Source organism: Typopeltis vanoorti, chromosome 18 (assembly GCF_054136105.1).
Source record: "Typopeltis vanoorti isolate ZY-2024b chromosome 18, IOZ_Tvanoo_1.0, whole genome shotgun sequence".
NCBI lineage: Eukaryota > Metazoa > Arthropoda > Arachnida > Uropygi > Thelyphonidae > Typopeltis > Typopeltis vanoorti.
In genome coordinates, this window is record NC_143566.1 from 27,854,693 (window position 1) to 27,878,878 (window position 24,186).

The window sequence follows — 24,186 nt, forward strand, 5'->3', positions numbered from 1 at the left end:
TGATAGCGGGTCTATGGACCGAACCATATGATAACAGGTTGAAGATTTGTGGGTTGCAGAAATTGTTGATAGGCGGAAAAGGGGAGATATGATTGAGACATTCAAATTGCTAAAGGGTTTCTATAGGATTAATTCAGAGGATATTTTTGAGATCAGGACTGGTGGTGGGAGAACTAGGGGACACCTATGGAAGCTGGGCAAGAGTGTGGTTAGCAGGGGTGTTAGAGCTGGGTTCTTTACTTTTAGAGTGGTAAATGAGTGGAATAAGCTGCCAGAGTCTGTTGTGGGTGCTATGACGGTGAGTGAGTTCAGGGCAAGGTATGATAGATACTGTGAGAATGTCGTATAGTTGTGTGGACATGATGTTTAGGGCCTCCCTCGATGAGTCTAAGGACTCCCTGGAGTCGCCCGTAACAATAATAATAACAATAATAACTTTTTGCTGAGCCATTAGTAGCAGAGGCTCTACCAATCGACCAACCTTTGCTTGGTAGGTTGTCCAACCGTTCTAGTATAGCATCACGCCACTTTGCAAATTCATTGCCTGAAAGTTTTCTATTATGTGTATACCTTTCATATTGCATATAACTTTGCAATATTTTTTACTTATTATTGATAAGAACGTTTATTTTTATTTTTATTATTATTTTTTCGTTGAATACATTTTTGGGTAGATGTCGCTATATGTAACGGCATACATGGTAGGAATTTTCGTTTAAATCTCCTGTTTAAAGAAATAAATATTTTACTATGAGAAATATGAGTTTGGAAAATGGTGTTTTTTATTGCTTTAAATGGCTAGAAAACAAGACTCTGTTATTGACTTTTTCGTTATCATACAAAATAATAATAAACATGTATATGTAGGTAGTCTTATGTAAACGTTATCAAAGGATATAAATAGCAATGTTCGGTCGTTTGCTTGTTCCTGATGACGAGGAGAACACTGCCACTTCACTAGTAGAAGATTTTGATGAGCTTGGTGTTTCTGACATGGTTGGTGGCCGTCTTAGCTTCAGCGATGCTGAAAGTACAGATTTACAAGCAGGAACCGGAGGCACAACGTCCAGCACAATTCGTAAGTTTGACATGTGAAAACAGTTTGCAGGGATACGACAGCGATACAATTTACATGTTCATGCGTTCGTATTACCATTCTTGAGGAGTTAGGTTCGGTGTTTTGCATGTTATGGAGGAAATTACTCCACTTGTTTTGAAGTTTGTTTGTGAGTACGTCTGGCTGTAATATGCTAGTGTACATATAGGAAAAACAAAACCGCATCCATTATTGTTTTCTCTTACACAGGCCATAAATTGTGCAATTTGATTTGTTTTAGTAACGTTAAGTATCGTATAACACTCTCCCGTATTGTTTGATTTTTTTTAAAGATGCATTCTCAGTTGAATAGTATTAATATATCCAGGTTAAAGTTGTAATCTAGAGTATGGTAAAAAAAAAAAAAAAGTTATTTTAAGAATTGCAGTGAAATTTTCTGGAAGCTCCGAAATAATTAATGATGCTTTATTCATCAGTGATACTTTCTTTTATGAACTACAGTGCTAATGATTTGTTGAAGCCAAGCATATTGAGCATTTCATGTCAGACAGTGCCTTATACAGTTCACAGTGAACTGTATAAGGCACTATATATACATATACCTTCTAATCATTACTTGATTTTATACATAGATATCATTGTTAGCAAATTTCAATCCACTTTGGGATTAATGCCTTTCCATTCTTTTCAAGAAAAAGATCTAGGAAGTGGATATGGAAAAGTCCAAATGGAAAAATTAATGAAAATGAGAGCAACAGGAAAAAAAATCATTCAGGACTATTCTGTTTTCAACATTGGAAGACTGTAATATGGTATGCAGTAAGATTCAAATAAATTGCCAAAAACAAAGAAGAACAATTTTTGAAGGACTAAAGCAAAATGTAGATGTACACAAACGCAACATCAAAAAAGAACATTCCAATGGGAGCTAAACAATCAGTTTAACAATCTTAATTAGACAATAGGGATGATCCTTTGGAAAGTAATCACATTATTACCAAAAATAAGTTTTGTAATGCTCACTTGAAATATCTAGTGCCACAGAACAGAAACAACACAATTTTTTGAAGAAACAAAGGGAAATGAAACAGTCTGCTTACATAACAAATAAAATTGAATATCATCATCATTAAATTCCTGCCATGTACCCTTAAGGGATATACAGGATATTATAGTACTACATGAAAAATTTACATCATTACTAACTTCCTATCTACAATTTTTCTCCAAATCAGTCTGTTACTTGTCAAGACTCCAATATTATCAGATCTTATATTTCTATCGTCTAAGGCACTTTGTACCATATCAATTCACCTATATCTTGGTCTTCCTCTGGGTTGTTTTCTTGCCAACCTGGCAGAGTACACTTGTTTTGCTTATCTTTCCTTGCCCATTCTGTTTAGTGACCATACCATCTGAGATTAGCTCTGCTAACGCATTCCTGGATGCTGACAATGTCAAGTTCTTTCCTAATATCCTTGTTTTTTATAAGAAATTGCCAAAGATGCCATCTGTGCACGCCTCTAATCGTTCTCAGGACTCTCATATCTGCAGTCTCTAGTCTTTGGTCAAGTGTTTTACTTCTGACCCAGGTCTCAGATCCATAAGTTAAAACTGATTTGAACACTATCTTGTATACAGCTAATTTAGTTCTGACTAATTTCTCTCTTATTCCATATGAATTTATTCAATTGATTTCCTGCCATACCAGCATTGTTGATTCTATTGTCTATTTCCATATTTAATTTACCATCTAAACTAAAAATCGTGCCTAAGCGGCTGAAATGTTTTACTTGTTCCATAGGTCCCCGTTCACAATGCAGTTGACATTTTCAATGATTTTGCCTATTTTCATTGTCTTTTTATTGCTGACCATCATACCATATCTATTACAGCAGTTATTCAATTTTGTCAGGGAATCTTTCAGACTTGTAGTGGATTTATTTAGAAGTATAACATCGTCTGCATAAAGCAAAGAGCTGATATTAACATCTCCAATTTTGATATCAGGTCCTATACCACTTTCTTTCATAATATGATCCATATAGATAAAGAATAAAAGAGGGGATAATGTACTGTCTCACACCAGATTTAACATTAAACCATCTTCTTGTACTTCCTTCAATTCTAACTGCTGACTTGCAACTTAAATAAAGACTAAGTATTACTTGGTATAATTCCCCATTGACACCATATAACTGTAGCATATTGAGTAGCCTCTTTCTTGGCACCTTGTCATATTCCTTTTCCAGATCAACAAAACTTAAATACAGATCTTTGTTATATTCCTATGCTTTGTCAACTATTTGTCGTAAAGTGAAGATCTGATCCTGACAGCCTCTATTTAGCCCAAATCCAGCTTGTTCTTCACCAAGCTTTTCTTCCACAATGCTTCTCAAATGTTTCTCAAGTATGCTTGCCTCTGTAGTGCAATTGGAAGGACGACGGTACGTTGCACCCTTCGATTGAAAAAGGCCTAAGTTCTATTCTCGTCATGACGGGAGGAATCTTTATATGACTCTTTCAATTGAAGGTGAGTTAGCCGATCTCATACAGAGGTAGCAAGGTTTTTTCTCCCAGAAACTCAGGTTTTTCATCTCTCATACAGAAAATCGGCCCTTCAGAACATGTACAATTTACAGACAAAAAATACTAGCTGTGGTGGTTGCAGTAGATGGCGTTGATGTAGGTGATTGGTAGTAGAAGTTCTGTGTAATAGTGGACAGAGAGAATTGTACAATAAGGTGTCCTTCAGCGATGAGTCTTCGGACTCCTTGGTGGTGTCACGAATAATAATAATAAATCTTACCAGGAACACTAAGTAGGGAAATACCTCTGTAATTCATATGTTAAGTTTTATTTCCCTATTTATATATGGGTACTATGAGTACTCTACTCCAATCATCAGGAATTCGTCCCTCTGTCCAGGCTTTCTGAACTATGCAGTGCAGCCACTTTTATACCACCATACTTTAGCATTTCTGGTTGAATATTATCTACGCCTGCTGCCTTTCCACATTTCAAGCCTTTGATGGCGTTTTCTACTTCAAGTATGTATATGTATTCCTGACTGTATGCCTGTTGAGTGTTTTTTACCACTGTACTATCACTGCTCGTTTCATTTAGCAATTTTTCGAAGTAATTGCTATATATTTCAAGGATATCTTTTTCTCCCATTTTGATGTCACCTTTATCATCTCTAACTCCTTTTACAGCACTGTTTCCTTCATTCCTAAGCTTCTTCAACAACCTCCAGAATATTTTACCACCTTCTTGATATTTATTTTCTATGTTTTTGCCAAAGTCCTCCCATGACTTTTTTTTAGCTAGTTTTACACAGTGCTTATCTTTCTTACATTTGTCTCTCTGTATTCTCTAAGAGCACAAGCTGACTTATTTGCTAAGAACTTTTGATATGCTTTCTTCTTTTCCTTCACTGCCTCTTTAACTTCCTGTGTCCACCATGGAGTTCTGATTTTTCTATCCTTGCAGATAACCTCACCATGCCTCTCTGGCTGAATCAATCAGGGTTTTCTTCAAGGCTTGTCATTGGATTTCCAAGGTTTGGTTCCTGTTTTCAAACTCTTTCGTTTTTTTCTTCAATAATCTTTGTGTATTTTAGTCTACCGTTCGCATCTGAGAGCTGGTCAACTTTTATTCACTTTAAAACTTTCTTACGTGTAATTCTTTTCAATATGAAATTCAATTTTATCCTGCTCAAGACTAAATAGTGATCACTTCCAATTTCAAATCCTCTGTACACTCTGGTGTCCTGCACCAGGGAGAAAACATCACTATCAATAATAACATAGTCAATGAGACTTTTCTTATTCCTTGCTTCTTCTCTCCATGTGAATTTGTGCACATTTTTATGTTGGAGCATGGTGTTAGTAATAACCAGTCCATGTCCTGAACAGAAATCCAACAGGTATTTGCCATTAATATTAGCTTTGCTCTTTTCTGTAAATTTTCCCAAAATATTTTTGTATGTCTCACAATCATTTCCTACTCTGCTATTTAGTTCCCCAACAATGACCAACTTTTCCTTTTTCATTGTGTCAGTTGCTTTCTCTAAAGCCTCAAAAAATTCCTCCACTTCTATCTTAGTAGAACCTTCTGTGTGACCATAGGCACAAATAAGTCTCATTGTCCACTTCCCCATTCTGATATTTACCCACACTCTACTTGAGACTGCCTGCCATTCAAGAAGATTAGCCTGGTATTTAGTGTTGAATACTATGACTACTGCTTCTTTTCCTTGATTGTCATTGCCCAAATATAACATTTTGTATTTATTGCTCAGAAAGATCTCGCCAATTTTTGTCTTTTTTGTTTTAGTCACTTCTATTGTGTCGATCTGGTACTTATCTAATTCCTCAGCTAGCTCCATTTCTTTGCCATTCAGGCTTCTTACGTTGATAGTACCGATCTTTAACTCTGGTGATGTTGAGTTGGGGTGTGTTTTCAGATTTGTTCCAGTTGCTGACTTTTTACTGTTTGCCCTGGTTCCCTTGTGAAAACAACAGGGGTCTTTTTTAACAGGGTGATGCCCTGCCGGCATGAAATTTTGTCATGTTGTACCATCATTTTGTATTTTGGATTAAGCCAGTAAGAATGCAATTTGGTCGGCTAAATCTCAAATTGCCAGCCCATCCTCGTTCGTTTAGCATCCAGGCAATGTCAAATCCTCACCTCGTGGGGCACCCTGTTTGGTGCCCCACGAGGTGAGGATTGGACATTAGGTCAGAAGCCCTGGTCGGTTTCTCTGCATTCCTTTAAACGCTATATGGAGGTCTCCTCTCAGTTACAGCTTTGACCCTTAAGCATCCCTAGAATATACAAGGAAACATGAAAATGTATTAAGGAATAAACAAGAAAATTCAATTATAAACTTATACAATAAACAACTGAAGACAATTGCTGCATCGAAAATGCCAAACAGCAGTTGATGGTACAGCAATAAACAAATGGTTGTAATTAAGCTGCAAGATGGGAACATAACCAGAAATAAATATGCTATAGCAAAAAGGAAGTAAGTTAGCTGATCTCATACAGTGGTAGCAGGATTTTTTCTCCCAGAAACTCTGGTTTTATGTATACTTTTTTATATATATTATGTGGAGACTTAAGAAATAGAATCTTTGTAAATTAGAAATGCTTTCTGATGACATATTCTGGGAGAAACTAACATCAGTAAAACAAAAATTACACAAATAGCTAGTACTATATACTGTATCATCCCTGTGTATATAATAACACAGAGATTGTTATGATGTATAGTGTTGTTATTGAAGAAAAATACTATACATAATAATATATTAATACATAATTACATAATAAAATCATATCAAAAAATCATTTGGACTCTTGGTGAGCCAAAATGCATATTAGGTAGCTGCTCACTTAGAAGATTAGTTTAGGATAAATTTTTTCAGGTTTGAAGGATTATGTTAACCTTTTTTTTTATATATATGTATATATGCCAGCCTGGCTGGCCTAGTGGTTAGCGTATCCGCTCTCCAGTCAAGAGTCTGCTGGTTTGAATCTCGCCGTGGACGTGGATGTTTGTGATTGTCTGTGGAAATACTAGTGGTGGTGGTCGGCAGTAGATGGCGTTGGTGTAGTTGCGGTCAGTTGGTGGAAGCAGAGTTGTAGAGTAGATGCCCTCCTTCGATGAGTCTTTGGACTCCCTGCAGGTGACAAATAATAATAATATTTCATTTTGCCAAAACCTTGTTCACCAAATGGTATTCGTAAGTAAAACTTACAGTTACCATAGGTTTACACATAATTGAAATCATATTGGTTAGTGCTTTTTAGTTATTTAAATGCTTAATCAGATATAAATCTATTGCTTTAATCTCATACCTCTCTTCAACAGATTTTGAGTTCCTCAACCAGCATGATTAGTGTCAAATATCTTCCTGAAATGTTTTTCTTGACATGTTGATGCCTTTCTTTTGAAAATCATCAGAATTTACAGGTCAATCAAATAGAGTAATTCATAGAACATCTGTCAGAGATTCATGAAGCATGCCTGTCGAGACTTCACAATACATAACTATTTTTTTTACAGTTATGCATCATTCAGATATGTATGTGTGTCAACTGATCACACACTCCGTGCACATCTTCATGCTTCTTCAGTTTTGATTTGTTATTTATTTGCCTTAACTATAAAAATTGCTTTTTTGAAACTTAAGTTAAATACATGCTCTTGAAAATGCATAATGGCAAATGTTAGGATCACCTTACATCGGCAATTCCTACATCAGTGCATTTTCTCTTCTCATAACTTCCTGTTATGTATCTTCAAGGGATGTAGAGATTGAGAGCCCTGTATTATTGAACAGCATTAAAACTTATCTTTTATTCTGAAAAAAAAAAGTTATACTTTCTGATTATTATATTTATGTTATTATGAGTAATCCAAAATTGTTCCATTCTGAAAATTCTTATTTTTGATGCACTTATCAGTGTTACCATTATTAATGGCTTTGGCAGTTTATTCCGTGTTGTTTGTTTTTGTCTTTTTTTCTTAATATTTGTGTTCAAATTATTGTTAGTGTTCTGTTTTATGTAGTATTGTTATCATTTCTTTACTTGGATGTTTTCTTTTTTTAATTTAGTTGTTTTTGCTCTTCATTCTTTTGACATTTTACTTGTCGAAAGAATGACGTACGATTGTAAGTACTATTTATTTATTTATTTTTAGTTTTTCTTTTAGAGAACAACTTTTTTCTATTTTTATTAATTTTATATACATTTTGTATTTTTATTTATTTATTTTTACATAGTCTGAAACCTTGCTGTAGAAACCAAAAGCCATTTCAAGCTTGCAAGCCAGACAGTATTAGTCTCATACTGGGCAATGAAATGCTCCTGCATGTTTGCTTTATGTTATTATTCCCATCCATGAAATGAGGAACCTTTATCTGGTTTCTTTCAACTAAAGGTGAGTTAGCTGGTCTCATATGGAGGTAGGGGATTTTTTCACTTGGAAACCCAGGTTTTTTGTCCCCTAGAACAGGAAAACCAGCCCTGCTAACACACACCATGAATACCTATCATAATATGTGGAAGAGTCCTCACCACATGACGTAATGCCTAGTTAACCATGAATTGCATCATGGTAGTCAACCTCCTCTAGATAGGAGATGACACTTGAATGGGATTATTTTGTTAAAAATGAAAGTGTTTTTTTATTTTAAATATTGTGTTTATTTGTTTTATGTTACATGTTGTAGTATTTTATTTCATTGTATGTATATTTTATTTATTATTATTATTTTTTTTTTGTATTATGTTTTCTTATATCTTCATAGTGAATTGTTACATACTTGAAATCCCTTATGGTAATGTTGGTCATGTGCATTAGTATTCAGATATTGGTAGTCTACTTAGCGAAAGTGAAGTGCCACTAAAATATCAGTTTTTGATTAACAGAAGTTACTTTATACTTGTTTAATCTAGTATAGACATGGATGCTAACAAACATACAGTTAACTCTCTATAGTGCACACTAGTATAACAGACTTGTAAAGTCCCAAGCAAAGTCCATTTACCTTTTTATTATTTACACATTCGGGGAAATACTATTATCGAGACCTGATGTCTTTTTTTTTTTAAGGCACATCAGACCTTTTGTAAGCTGGGGCAAGGTGATGAAATTCATCTTTTGAGTTCAAGACAGTCACAAACATCTGTTCTTGGTAGGGATTTGGACCCATAGTTTGTTGGATATTGAGTGGATATGAGAGTTAGAAAACAAACTTGAGGAGTGTTCATAAAGAAAAATAATAGAAAGACAGGCGATGGAGAGCTTTTAACTGCCTTCCCTGGCAAATTTTTTGTTGGAACATTTGAGTTAACATAATTCACTGAGAGTACTTCACTTTGTAGTAAGTTTCTTGGATGAGATTTACATAAAAAAAAAGTTAGATGTTCTAAATACATTAATATTTAGAATAAATTGTTAGCACATTTTAGTTAACATGAAGCTTAGTATTGATTAAGAGTTGACCTGTTAAGTTTTGTTTCATATTCAGTTATTTGGCTATGAAATAATGATGTATTTATAATGTCCCATATTTCTAGAAACTCTTCACTGCTAAATTGAAGCTTTTTAAGCTCTCACACTGTAACTTATTTGTTTTTATAATTAGGCATATCAATGAAATATTATTATATGGGATTTTGCAAACTTCCACTGCTTGGTAGAGATGAATTAATTGAAAGAAAATTATCAAAAATCTCGACATCAGTATTTAGACTTATGAGAGTGCAAACCTAATTTTCTCTATAGGTTCCTGGTCACGTTCATCAAGATGCAGTAGTTCATCATCATCTACAGAGACATCTCCACGGAGGAATTCTCAACGTGTAACGTTTGAAATTGTATCTGCTAAAACTGTCACTCAGACGAGAAAAAAATATGTAGTACGTATTTGCGTATCTTTTTAAAATAGTTTCTCTTCAGTATGTTTTGTATGAATGGTCAGTTTTATTCGGAATGCTTTTAATATCTTTATGAGATTGTTGTATTGTATAAATTTGCTCAAGAACATCAGCAGTTATTTCAGTTTTATTTTCTTGAATTGTCATTATGTACACATTAATATATTGTAAAACAGTGCATGCATTCTGGTATAAGTCTTCATGAATTACTGACATTCATGTAAATCATAAATGTTAATATTATCAGTGACCTACAGTCACTGAAGATTTGCTAATCATATGATGACAGTGTATAAATAATCGCTGATTTATTTCATCTCCATTGTCTGAATGATTGTACAAATTTTTAAAATATATGGGGGTTTTCAACTGAAGGTGAGTTAGCTGATCTCATATGAAGGAAACGGTTGTTTTTTTTCCCAGAAACTCAGGTTTTTCATCCTGTGTACAGGCAAATCAGCCATGAGAACACACATAATTTCTTGACAAAAAAACACTATTGGTGGTGGGCAGTAGATGGTGTTGTGTGCTGATAGTAGTAGTGTAGTTGGAGGATTGAATAGGATAGACAGTGAGTTGTGTAATGGAGTATTGTACTCTCCCATAATGAGTCTTTGAAGGTGTCACATAATAATAATAATACTTTGATTTAAAAATAGAGATATAAGTGGAAGAAGACATTTATAATACTAATTAATGACAGAAGTCACTAACATAAAACTTGTTTATTTATAGAATTTTCAGCCAAATAAAAGCAGATCTTCTATTTTGTCTGAAATAAGATAATCCACAAGAGCAAGGAATCTGGTAGATGATTGGATAATTGAGAGGTGGAAACTTGTCCTTAAGATGGGGCGAAAGGCAACAAAAATATTCAGTGGTTTTAAAACGTTGGCTATGCATTCACTAATGCCGTGCACATAAGGGATAGGAATGAGAGTTATTTCTTCTGTATTTGAAGAGGTAGAAATACCATAACTGTTAAAGCTGTTTTAATGAAAGAATCCTTAAAACCATTAGATAAAAGGTGGAATTAATATGTTGTAATTCTTTCTGTAACACTTCATCTGAAGAACATAAAGAATGGGCATAATGTACTAATGTTTTAATAGTTCCAACCTATTGATTAGGATGGTAATGAGATTCAGCATGGACATAACAGCCTGTTTGAGTCTTTTCCCGAAAAACTGAAAAATGAAAATGTGGGCTACCATGTTATTGATAAAGAATAAAGACCCAAAAAGGCTAATTGCATATTTATTTCTTCTAAGGTTAATTGGATCCTTTGATGAAGCACATTTAATTTAGAAAGAAACTGCTTTAACTCAGAGGAAGGGCCATTCCAAATTGCAAAAATACCATCCACATCTGCACCAGTGAGTGGGTCTAGGTGAAATGTTATCAAAAATGCATTGTTCAAAGTGTCCCATGAAGAAGTTGGCAATAGTAGGAGAAATAGGATTGCCTGTGGGTGTTTTTTTAATTTGTTCATATAATTAGTTTTTAAAGGAGAAATAACCAGAATGTGTTACAAAATCAAATAATTCAACAATATCTGAAGAAAATTCTTGTTGGAATAATGTAGTGGTGTCAGATAAAGGAACATTTAGTAAACAAGGATACTACATCTAAACTAATCATGTGAAGCGTCCAAATGAGGATAAGAAATTTTATTTTTAAAATCCAAAGTATTTTTTATTTTTATTTATTTTTATTTTTTGGGTGCTTAAGGGTCAAAGCTGTATAACTGAGAGGAGACCGCTACATAACCTTTAAATAATTTATTTAAATTATTTAAAGGTTAAATAATTTACAATAATTTACGAACTTTCTAAAAAAAGAAAAAAAAGGTTAAATAAGTTAGGAAATTATTGACCTTTTTTTAGTTATCTTATATTAGTTACTCAGGTGGTGCTTTTCAGAATTGTCTGTTACTGTTTAATTGCCATTCTCTGATCTTGTATACTGATGATGATGCCTATGATACTTTGGCAAAAATTCTACGTTAATAAAGTTTTTTACATGAATTTTCCTCTGTTTTTATAATTCTTTTCATTATGCTAACTCATGGTATTGCATTATTGAAACAAAAGTTTATAGACGTTTGTATATATCAAAAGTTTATATGTATGACTAAATGTCAAGTTTTGGCTGTGTAGCTTGTGTGTTGGGGGGTGGGGGAGATTTGAAAATTGTTTTTTTTTATAGGTCTCTTTGAATAAGAATAAGATCTAGAGGCTGAGCATGTGGCTTTTTCGGTTCACTTCAGGCCTCCTATAAAGAGGGCAATCAAATTGATCTCTCACCTAAGAACACAGATATCTATGCCTACTATGTGATTCAAATTTGCATCCTGTTAAAGAGTGGTTACTTTGCAATCAGGTTTGAATTTGGATTATGCGTGAATGTTGACTGGCAGCTGCTTGTGTTCTTAAACACTTGAAGGAAAATGGAGGAAGAATGGTGGTGAGTTTGCCAGAATAGTTTCCATGAAAACGTATGTAGATACGGAATATAGCAGAACAGTACCTGTATGAGAATGAGTAATGTCAGTGTGAGAGCCACCTCTAAGATTACACACTTCTGGATATCAGCAAGGGTTTTGGTTTATCGACCCAAATGTGAGAATAGTGCTCTAAGGTTGGATGGAATTGATATTTGTATAGTTCTTGATTGGTAGAGGCTGTTTCAGTTTTCTGGCTGATATGATTGTGCCAGGAAAGAGTAGAAGTGCAGGTCAACCTCAAAAAAACTGAGAAACTTTCATGGAGATCTGAGGGGAATGAAGCGAAATCTTTTTTTTTGGGGGGGGGGTATATGATAGGACAACATGTACTGTCATTGAAATTTCTGTGATTTTCTTCTCTCCAAACCAAGAACAATGACAATAAAACAATTGAGATGATTGGTTATAGATGTTGATAGAAAGTCGGTAATAATTAAGGTTACATGGTGGTCAGCATTCATAGTGAAGAATTTATGGAGACACAACATATGTGTTAGAATAATTACTCACAATAATTATTTAATTACCCACAGCCACAAAACATTAATTATTCAATTTCAATGGTAAATTGAATAAACGTATTCAATTTACCATTGAAATCAAAAACAACAACTCTCTCTTCCTTTTCTAGATGCACCTGTCACACGTCTTCCCTCAGGCTGTCTCTCCTTCACTGTCTACAGTAAATCTACACATACAGGCCAAGACATACAAAAAAATTAATACCACCATCCAACACAAAATCTAGGCATCATCAAAACACAACCCTAACAATTTGCTCTAATGAACAAGCTCTGAACAAAGAATTTGAAATCATTAACCAAACATTTGTAAAAAATGGCTACAATAAAAAAACAGTTCACAAGATTCCCTATAAAAATGTCATTAAACGCAAAAAAAATTGCAAGAATGCCATAGCCATAACCCTACATTAGGGACATTTCAGAAAAAATAGATAGAACGCTACTTCAAGACAACCTTCAAACCCCTGGCAAAATTAAGAAATTTACTTAGCTCCTCCAAAGATCCTTTTCTATGTTTTGCCCACCCAGGGGTTTACAAAATTCAATGTACCTATAACCTATCTTACATATGGGGAAACAGGATGCACCATCCCAATCAGAAGAGATGAACACAAATTCTAAAACATCATCCAAATCTGAACAAAAGTAATGGATTAATTCTAAGAATGTGGAAGACCCATATAGCAACCAAAACAACCCCAGACAGAAGATTTCAATATGAAAGGACTGTAGAAATTATTTAATGTGGTTCCATGTTTTTTTTTGTTTGTTTGTTTGTTTTTTTTTTCACCAGAGGTCAGGTCAGGATAAATGATTGACAAACATTTAGATTCATTTTACTTCTGTATAGTGCAGCGGCATGTAGTTTGTATATTGTACATATGTATGTTTTCCTGATGATGACTTCAATACAGAGGTCGAAACGTTGATTGTTGCTTGCTTAATGTTAAGTAAAATAATTCTTCTAACACGTATGTTGTGTCTCCATAAATTCTTCACTATGAATGTAACTTTTTCATTTAGTACTATCATAATATCCTGTATACCCCCTGAAGGCACATGTCAGGAATTTGATGGTTATAGATGATCTTGCAGCTTGCAATGTTTTAGCACTACGAGGTTCATTAAATGAAGAGAAATGGAGTATCCTGTTATCAGAAAAGCTGGATAACTTTTGAAGTTGGTGTGAGAGGTCATTTATGCATAGAAGAGCTTCAGTAGAAGTTATGCAGGAATACTCAGGAATTGATGGAAAAATCTGAGGAGAAGAAACTATCCACCATAACATAGTAGATGACTAAGAGGAAATTAGCAATCTAACTATACATTGTAATGGAAGCAGACCATGAGATGGTAGTTGAGCCTCTTTGTCAGAGTTTTTGAAAACTTTTTTTTGTGGCTTGTGTTGAAAAGAAGCTAACATTAGCTTGGAGATCTGCTGTGGAGCATGGGTGGCAGAATTCATACGAGTGATCACTAATTAAATGCTCTACCTCCAGGTAGTGAATTTGTTATGTGAATCCTACCCACAAAATATTGTAAACCTGTTGTATGTGGGTGGGCTAAGAGGAGGATAATCCAGAAATCACGATATTTCTGGATTATCCTCCAGAAATAATGGAGGATAATGGTCACACCAGGTGATGAGTATTTGCTACCTAAAGATATTAAGAAGTATCTGCACTACACTACCATACAAGCAGTTGCACCATCCAACCAGATTGATGGTTCATAACTTGCATTATTTTCAGGAAAACTGAGGTGAGCAATGAAACAGTAGTTTAATGCTTTCTGTTTACTTCCTTTTTTGGGGATTGACTGAATATTGTTTTATTTTCCTGCTACAAAGCAGGTAGTTGATGGAAATTTTTTCACTTGGCTGTGTTACCAGTTATATATTTGGTTTAATCCTTTATCCAAGTGTAAGCAAACAAAGTTTGCACGTGAAGTATTTTCAGGACTGGCTCAACTCGGGTGGAAGCAGATCATGTTAAGTTCTGATCACTTGCCTTAGTATCTCCCATAATGCTAAGCACATCTCCTTGCAGACATGTATAATGATACATATTAAGGGAAGGGCCACTACTCAGACCGGTTTCGACCTTTATTGAGGTCTCATCAGTGGGAGCCAGACCCAGAGGTGGTGATACTAAGGTGGAAATAATGCAGAAGTCATATCACCATATACCAGTAGCCAAAAGGTGTCAACACCTTATTATTAAAATTCTCTGGATTAGAGATAGTTGATGGAAGTTTTTTCACTTGGCTATGTTACCAATTATATATTTGGTTTAATCCTTTATCCAAGTGTAAGCAAACAAAGTTTGCGCTGAAGTATTTTCAAGACTGGGGCAACTCGTGGTAAAGATGGAATAAGTTCTGATCACTTGCCTTAGTATCTCCCATAATGCAAAGCACATCTCCTTGTAGACATGTATAATGCTATGCATTAAGGGAAGGGCCACTACCCAGACCAATTTCGACCTTTATTGAGGTCTCATCAGTGGAAGTCTGGCACCAACTTTGTTTGCTTACACTTGGATAAAGGATTAAACCAAATATATAATTGGTACAAAGCAGATGACAGACAGCAGATGATGAAAGATTAGCTATTTAGACTTATGTGCTGATTTGAACTCGTTATAGAGTTTAATGGAATAAATACAGTATATATAAATAATTAAACAATACATTTAATCACTAATGTATTTCATCTGTCACTGAGACATCGTCAGGGAAACAATATTAAAATTGCAAAAAACACACAATTGGAACAAACGCTAAGTGGAAAAGATTAGACTAAAAGCCTAAAGTAGTATGAGGGGGCACCCTCTATGGGTGCTGTTGGACAGGAGGCCTAAGAATTAGTTTCTTAAATCTTGGGAAGTGTAATACAGCCAATTTATTAAGATTAAATAAGTTTTTTAAATTTTGCTGCTGATTGTAGTTTTTCAAATTTGTATTTTTGTGGTGAAGGATGGTTCAAAGCTGTATAACTGAGAGGAGACCTCCACATAGCCTTTAAAGGAATGCGGAGAACCGACCAGGGCTTCTAACCTAATGTCCAATCCTCACCTTCTCGTGGTGCACCCTGTTGGGTATCTATCTGGATACTGAACGAACGAGGATGGGCTGGCAATTTGGGATTTAGCCGACCAAATTGTATTCTTATTGGTTAAACCAAAATATAGAATGATGGTACAACATGACAAAATTTCATGCCAGCTGGGGCGTCGCCCGGTTAAACAAGGCCCCCATTATTTTCGCCAGGTAACCAGGGCGAACAGCGAAAAGTCAGCTACTGGAACAAATCTGAAAACAAACCCCAACTCAACATCACCAGAGTTAAAGATCGGTACTATCAATGTAAGAAGCCTGAATGGCAAAGAAATGGAGCTAGCTGAGGAATTAGATAAGTACCAGATCGACATAATAGGGGTGACTGAAACAAAAAAGACCAAAACTGGTGAGATCTTTCTGAGCAATAAATACAAAATGTTATATTCAGAGGAAATGACAATCAAGAAAAAAAATCAGTTGCCATAGTATTCAACATAAAATACGAGGCTAATCTTCTTGAATGGCAGGCAGTCTCAAGTAGAGTGATCTGGACAAATATCAGAATGGGGAATTGGACAATGAGACTTATTTGTGCCTATGGTCACACAGAAGGTTCTACTAAGGTAGAAACGGAGGAATTTTTTGATGCTTTAGAAAAAGCAACTGACACGATGAAAAAAGGAAAAGTCGGTTCTTGTTGGGGATCTAAATAGCAGAGTAGGGAATGATTGTCAGATATACAAAAATATTTTGGGAAAATTTGGATAAAAGAGCAAAGCTAATAATAATGGCAAATATCTGTTGGATTTCTGCTCAGAACATGAACGGTTATTACTAACATCATGTTCCAAAATAAAAATGTGCACAAATTCACATGGAGAGAAGAGGCTAGGAATAAGAAAAGTCTCATTGACTATGTTATTGTTGATAGTGATGTTTTCTCCCTGGTGCAGGACACCAGAGTGTACAGAGGATTTGAAATTGGAAGCGATTACTATTTAGTCTTGAGCAGAATAAAATTGAATTTCATATTGAAAAGAATAACATGTAGGAAAGTTTTAAAGCGAATAAAAGTTGAGCAGCTCTCAGATGTGAACTGTACACTAAAATACACAAAGATTATTGAAGAAAAAATAAAGAGTTGGAGAACAGGAACCAATCCTTAGAGATTGAGTGGCAAGTCTTGAAGAAAACCCTGATTGATTCACCCAGAGAGGCATGGTGAGGTTGTCTGCAAAGATAGAAAAATCAGAACTCCATGGTGGACACAGGAAGATAAAGAGGCAGTGAAGGAAAAGAAGAAAGCATATCAAAAGTTCTTGACAAATAAGTCAGCTTTTTCTCTTACAGAATGCAGAGACAAATGTAAGAAAGCTAAACACTGTGTAAAACTAGCTAAACAAAAGTCATGTGAGGACTTTGGCAAGAACATATTAAATAAATATCAAAAAGGTGGCAAAATATTCTGGAGGTTGTTGAAGAAGCTTAGGAATGGAGGAAAGAGTGCTGTAAAAGGAGTTAGAGATGATAAAGTTGACATGAAAACTGGAGAAAAAGATATCCTTGAAGTATGGAGTAATTACTTTGAAAAACTGCTAAATGAAACAAGCAGTGATCACAGCACAGTGGTAAAAAACACTGACCAGGCATGCAGGCAGGAATACGTATCCATACTTGAAGTAGAAAAAGCCATCAAAGGCTTGAAATGTGGAAAGGCACCTGGAGTAGATGATATTCGACCAGAAATGCTGAAGTATGGTGGTATAAGAGTCTTACAGTGGCTGCACTGCATAGTTCAGAAAGCCTGGACAGAGGGACGAAATCCCAATGATTGGAGTAGAGCTCTCATAGTACCCATATATAAAAAGGGAAATAAAACTGAATGTGAGAATTACAGAGGTATTTCCCTACTGAGTGTTCCTGGCAAGATCTATGCAAGTATACTTGAGAAACGGTCGAGAAGAATTGTGGAAGAAAAGCTTGGTGAAGAACAAGCTGGATTCAGCCAAACAGAGGCTGTCAGGATCAGATCTTCACTTTACGACAAATAGTCGAGAAAGCATGGGAATATAACAGAGATCTGTATTTAAGTTTTGTCGATTTGGAAAAGGCATATGATAAGGTGCCAAGAGAGAAGCTATTCAATACGCTGCTATCAAAATTGGAAATGTTAATGTCAGCTCTTTGCTTTATGTGGATGATGTTATACTTCTAAATAAATCCGCTACAAGTCTGCAAGATTCTCTGACTAAATTGAATAGCTGTTGTAATAGATATGGTATGAAGGTCAGCAATAAAATGACAAATACCATGAAAATAGGTAGAACTATTGAAAATGTCAACTGTGTTTTGAACGGAGAACCTGTGGAACAAGTAAAACATTTCAGCTACTTAGGCACGATTTTTACTGAAGATGGTAAATTAAATATAGAAATAGATAACAGAATCAGCAAAGCTGGTATGGTGGGAAGTCAATTGAATAAATTCATATGGAATAAGAGAGAAATTAGTCGGAACACTAAATTAGCTGTATACAAGACAGTGTTCAAACTAGTTTTAACTTATGGATCTGAGAGCTGGATCAGAAGTAAAACACTTGACCAAAGACTAGAGACCGCAGATATGAGAGTCCTGAGAAAGATTAGAGGTGTGAACAGATTGCATCAATGGCAATATCATATTAAAAACGAGGATATTAGGAAAGAACTTGACATTGTCAGCATCCAGGAATGCATTAGCAGAGCTAATCTCAGGTGGTATGGTCACCTAAACAGAATGGGCGAGGAAAGATTAGCATGACTGGAAAGGGTGCTCATTCGTGTTCTACTGTAGGAGATGTCACATCTATGTTCCTCAAGACATAGTGAAATAGATTAATCTGTCTGACCAAAATAAGGTTGACCACAGTCGCACATAACTTTATAAACACCAGGAAAATGCAGTTGGTTGTGTTTTGGTCGACTCAGAAAAGAACAAAGTTTTGGCAGAGTTGTGTAGTTATAGTCAGTCTTTATGTTGAATTTCTTCATAATCCTAGATAGTTTTGGAGTAAGAGAGCTAATAAATGGTAACTATATGTGAGTGATAGGGTTGGATTCATCTTTTTGTCGAGGTTGTTGAAGTGGTCTCAAACGTTTAGTGATGTTATGAGATGAATATCCATTATTTAAGAAGGTGTTTTTCAGGAAGTTAGGTTCTGTTTGAAGGCCTTCTGTGGAAGTAAGACATCTTGCATGATGGGCAAGGGTGGAGATGATGCCAAGTTTTTGAGGAGGGAAGTGATGAGAAGAGGCATGCAAATATCTATCAGTGTGGGTGGGTTTTAGAAAAATTTTAAAAATTTTAGACAGTCAGGTAATCTACTGATCTTTAGATCCAAGAAGGGGAGAACACCGTTCTCCCCTTTTTGGATCCTTATCTGGCAACATGGTTTAGAGGAACTACAAAACTTCCTAAACCATTTAAATAATCAACATCAGAACATTAAATTCACATCAGAACTAGAGATTAACGTCATTCTCCCCTTCTTGGATCTAAAGATCAGTAGATTACCTGACTCTTAAATTTTAAATTTTTCGAAAAACCACCCACACTGATAGATATTTGCATGCCTCTTCTCATAACTTCCCTATTCAAAAACTTGGCATCATCTCCACCCTTGCCCATCGTGCAAGATGTCTTACTTCCTGAAAAACACCTTCTTAAATAATGGATATTCATCTCGTAACATCACTAAACGTTTCAGACCACGTCAACAACCTCGACAAGAAGATGAATCCAATCATATCACTCACATACAGTTACCATTTATTAGCTCTCTTACCCCAAAAAAACTATCTAGGATTATGAAGAAATTCAACATAAAGAATGACTATACAACTCTGCCAAAACTTCGTTCTTTTCTGAGTCGACCAAAACACAACCAACTGCATTTTCCTGGTGTTTATAAAGTTATGTGCGACTGTGGTCAATCTTATTTTGGTCAGACAGATTAATCTATTTCACTACGTCTTGAGGAACATAGACATGACATTTCCTACAGTAGAACACAAGCAAGCGCTCTTTCCAGTCATGTTCTTTTCTCCGCCAACTCTAACCTTGAAGAACGTCAACACCAAGTTGATTGGGACTGCACAGCCAATTTATATATATGCAATGATGAATTTGAAAGATGAGAATCTAAAGAAATAGTTCTGGACCCTTCACACATGAACAACAATCTGAGCTACAATTTGTCTGATTCCCAGAGCAGTAATCCAGTACTGGCACCTCTAAAATTAGCTGTCACTCACGTTCAACTCATGCTAACAATAGCACGTGGTCTCCAATTCAAATATGACTGTTACTATTTTTCTTCTTTTTATTGAGCTGGAAAGTTTGTTTTTTACCTTGTTAGTTTTATAAGTTTTGTGTTATTTCTTACTCGCCTGAAGAAGTCGGGACACCGATGAAACTAGTCATGATTTATTAAAGTTTTTTATGTGTTATACTTTCTCGGGTTCTAGTCAGTTAAATATTAATTTTATGAATGTATACATCCCGAGTTAATCCTAATAACAATATGTATAAAGCAAAGGCTGTTTTCATTGTTCACTTATAACTCAAGAATGAATTGGCCAAGTTTGATGTTTTCACCAATAGATGGAGGATGTAATGGTTTATGTACATTTTCATCGATTTACACCTCCAGATTATGGAGCAGTGATTATTCCTTTCACTGCAGTTTAACAATATCTAGTCACTATTTTGTGGCTAGATATTGTTAAATTCTATTGTTAGATATTGTGATATTAAGTTCTTTTGTTATTACCAATTATGTTTACTGAAGTTTTTATAATTATTAGCAGTTTTTTTTTTTTTTTTTTTCCAATATGCCATGATGAAGAGCAAGTTCTATATGTTACTTGACTCCTGTTGTAAGTTGTGTGAGACTAAATAAACAGAGTGAAATTATTGAAGTTTCTTGGAATAATAAGGAATGGTCTTCTTTCTCTTACAATTTACAATTAAATTACAATTATAAGATATTCCACTGATCTAACAGTTGTAATCGGTACTATGAGTGTCATACGTTAGTACTGTAAAGCACTTAAATACAGACATGAATCTTCATCTTCTAGAATGTGTTGTTTGAATGGAAAGGTGAAACTTAATGAAATCACAGCTCCTCCTGAACAATTATTATCACTCATTACAGTGCAACATCCAGTCTCATCAATTTATTGAAATTATTCAAGCTTGCAATTCTGCATTTCAAATGACATCATTTGGTGCGAAGCAAATAGTTGAAAAGGGGTTCATGCCTATTTTCAAGATGCAAGGTCAAGTGTACCATTTGGCTGGAAGTTTGTTGCCATTCGAACCAAATGATCATAAATTTTTACAAATTTATTTCATTTCAAACCTACACAAACAAGCAACTCTCTATTGCAGACAGATCACGGCTGAACTCAAAATTATATTTGATTTATAAGGAATGGTACATCAACATAACATATATATATGTACAAACTTTTAAGGTTGCTATAGAGAATGCTAACAATGCTCAAGACTGACCATACATGCATACCGAGTACCGACAGGATATCAAATGCAGGCAGATTCAATGTGCCCACAGCTAATGAAGTAGCAATTATCATTACTGGGTAAGAATTTAACCGCAGAGACATAATCTTGCATGGTTGCGATGATAGACTGAAACGGATATGCGAGACGCATAGAGCCTATGATGCACTCCAATATCCACTTTTATTTTGCAGAGGAGAGGATGGATATTGCATTGATTTACCACAAATGAATCCAGGAAGTGGAGAACCTACAGAAAAACATTTCAGCAATGAATTTTTATGCATATCGCATGATGGTATGAATGGAAAATTTAAATCTGCTAAGTAGATATGGTCAACTCGTCAGTTAATAATGTACACATCAGTGTACAACAATGTTGTTGCACACTGAAAATGCTTCAAATATTGCCTTCTTCTTTCATGGGAAGTCCCCGTTATTTCCCCAAAAAGACTTAGGATGCAATGGTCTATGTAAGAGTGTATGGTGGCACTGACCATTTCCTTACCTTCACGTGCAAAAGCAATTTGTCAGAGATTTTGGAAAATTTGCTACCTGATAATAAGACTTATAACATCATTGCAAGAAGTTTTCATGACAAGCTGATGAAATTGATGAATTTCATCACAAAACACAAGATTTTTGGAGCGTGGAGATGCTATATGTATTCAGCAGAATGGCAAAAAAGGGGGATTGCCACACGCTCACATGTTGATTTGGCTCTAAGATAAAATCAGGAGTCACGAAATCAGTTCCATTATAAATGCCTAGATTCCTTCTCAATTTGACAAAGAACCATTCAACATCATAACAAAACATATGGTGCATGGGCTATGCGGTCCTGTTTCTATCCAAACTCACCATGTATGAAGTCAGGAAAATGAACGAAGAAATATCCAAGATCATTTATCAATGAAACTCGAACAGGTGAGAATGGATATCGACGATATTGTCGATTTGCTCCTTCAGATGGTGACTGAATTGCTACCATACATAATAGCCAAGGGACTTTTGAAATTAATAATCACCATATAGCCTTATAACCCAAGTTTTGTCACAAAGCTTGAATGCACACATAAATGTTGAACACCTTAATTTTTTTATAAAAGAATTAGGGTATGTCTCAGGACCTACTTAAAGGAAAACCATGAAGCTGAAAGACAATAAAACATATTCAGAATATAAATTTTATTATTCTACTTCTTAAGAAAGAATTGAGCTAACGTAGTTTGGTGGGCATTTTGTTTCTTTTTTTCATACAACCGATGGTATGGCCCTATTGCCTCTTCTACTCTTCTGAAAATTTTACTGCTTCATCAGGGTCATCTCTTCATCAGGGTCAGCCTCAAAGCATTGCTGCTTAAAAACTTCGATTGTTTCTGTGAGATCTCTTTTGGCTGACTATCAGTGGTTAAATTTTCTTCATATTCTTCGGGATCTTCTCGCTGTGCATCTAAATTTAGCAGGTCGGAATCACTCAGTTCTTCAGAATGAGATTTAATTAACTCTTGGACGTTATCATTGAAGGGGAGAAAGAAATGAAGGACGTACGAAATTGGTCGCCACCATGCGAAATCACATGCTTTATAGATAAAATTTCCAACTGTTATACAAGCAAAATAGTTACCACTTTAAAAACTACAATGATCATAAAAGAGAAATTAATTTTCCGATGTGTAATAATAAACAACTCATCCCTAAAGATGGATTAATTACCCTATTATCAGAATGGCTTCTCCTTTTTGTGACATGCGCAGAAGTGTCGAAGGGTCTCGGATCTGTAGGCGTACTGTAGCAGATGACATAAATTTTGGCGGTAAAAATTTGGAACATAGTGTACAGAAGTAGTGTAGTATGCTATTGAAAATAACTTTGTAAAATGTTTTAAATCAGTAACTAAATTATTTCATTCTGGTGAGTGATTTTTTAAAATAACCATAAAAATGTAGAGAGAGAAAATTTTTAAAATCTGTAATTTATTTTTAATATGTATATAGGTGCACTAGTCGAATTTTAGAGACGCACTAATCGAATTTGGGTATCGAAAAAAAATGGCACATTAATCGAGGGATTACTGTATATTTATTCAGCTGGCTAACAATCACACTAGTCACTTATTCCATTATTTATTTTCCCTATTTAAATTGTCAGTTCCACTAAAAATTGCCTGAATAGCAAGAGGAATGTTTAGATTGTTCTATTAGGCTCTGCAGTGAGATTGCAATTGATGTTCTAAATCAGGGGTGTCAAACACTGCCAGACAGCAAGATCCAGCCCATGGTCATGTTCAATCCAACCCATGGCTCAATTTTATAAAATAAAATTATTAATTATTAATAATTAATAATTTGTTATTATTACGTGACACCTCCTAGGGAGTCCATAGAGTCATTGAGGGAAGGCACTTGCTCTACAACAAACCGTAACTACACCAACGCCATCTACCACCCACCACCACTAGTATTTCCACAGACAATCGCAAACATCCATGTTCACGGCAGGATTCGAACCTGTAGTCCTTTGGCTGGAGAGAGGATATGCTAACCACTTAGCCAACCAGGCAGCAAAAGGTAAAGACTAGTATTGCAGTTGCAGATGGCAATTTAGATTATGTGGATTTACATCATTATGATGGTGATCAGTCTGTCTCTATACCTAATACATGGTGGAAAGGTGAAGGCCTCTCCCATCGCGTAAAATTGCATCCTGCCTGAAGACTAGTTAGGCGAGAGGATGGGTCATCAATCAACCTAATTGCTCTATGAGCCTTCTTAGCCAACTTGGTTTCAACAAAGCTTGGTTGTTGGAAAGATCTGAGTTTTAATCCTATCTAGGGCACATAGAATCTTTATCAGATGATAGTGAGTTTACAGAGGCAACTTAGCTAAGATAATTGTCCTAGAAACTTGTTTTTTGTTTAGTAAACTGGCCAGAAGAACACATGCAAGTTACACAAAAATATATATATATATATTTAAGCATAAATATGACTACATTTTCCTAAAATTACAGGTTGT

General features: G+C 35.1%; 1 protein-coding gene across 1 annotated transcript in view; it reads left to right on the forward strand.

Annotated features, from left to right (window-relative positions):
• The first annotated feature begins 714 nt into the window (after positions 1-714).
• Snx21 (Sorting nexin 21) overlaps positions 715-24,186 on the forward strand; it is a 38,614-nt gene continuing 15,142 nt past the window's right edge. Inside the window, exons 1-2 of the mRNA XM_090408244.1 lie at positions 715-1,078; positions 9,363-9,496. Of these exons, the coding sequence (XP_090264370.1) occupies positions 907-1,078; positions 9,363-9,496 (306 nt within the window). The 5' untranslated portion in view covers positions 715-906. The remainder of the gene's footprint in view (positions 1,079-9,362; positions 9,497-24,186) is intronic.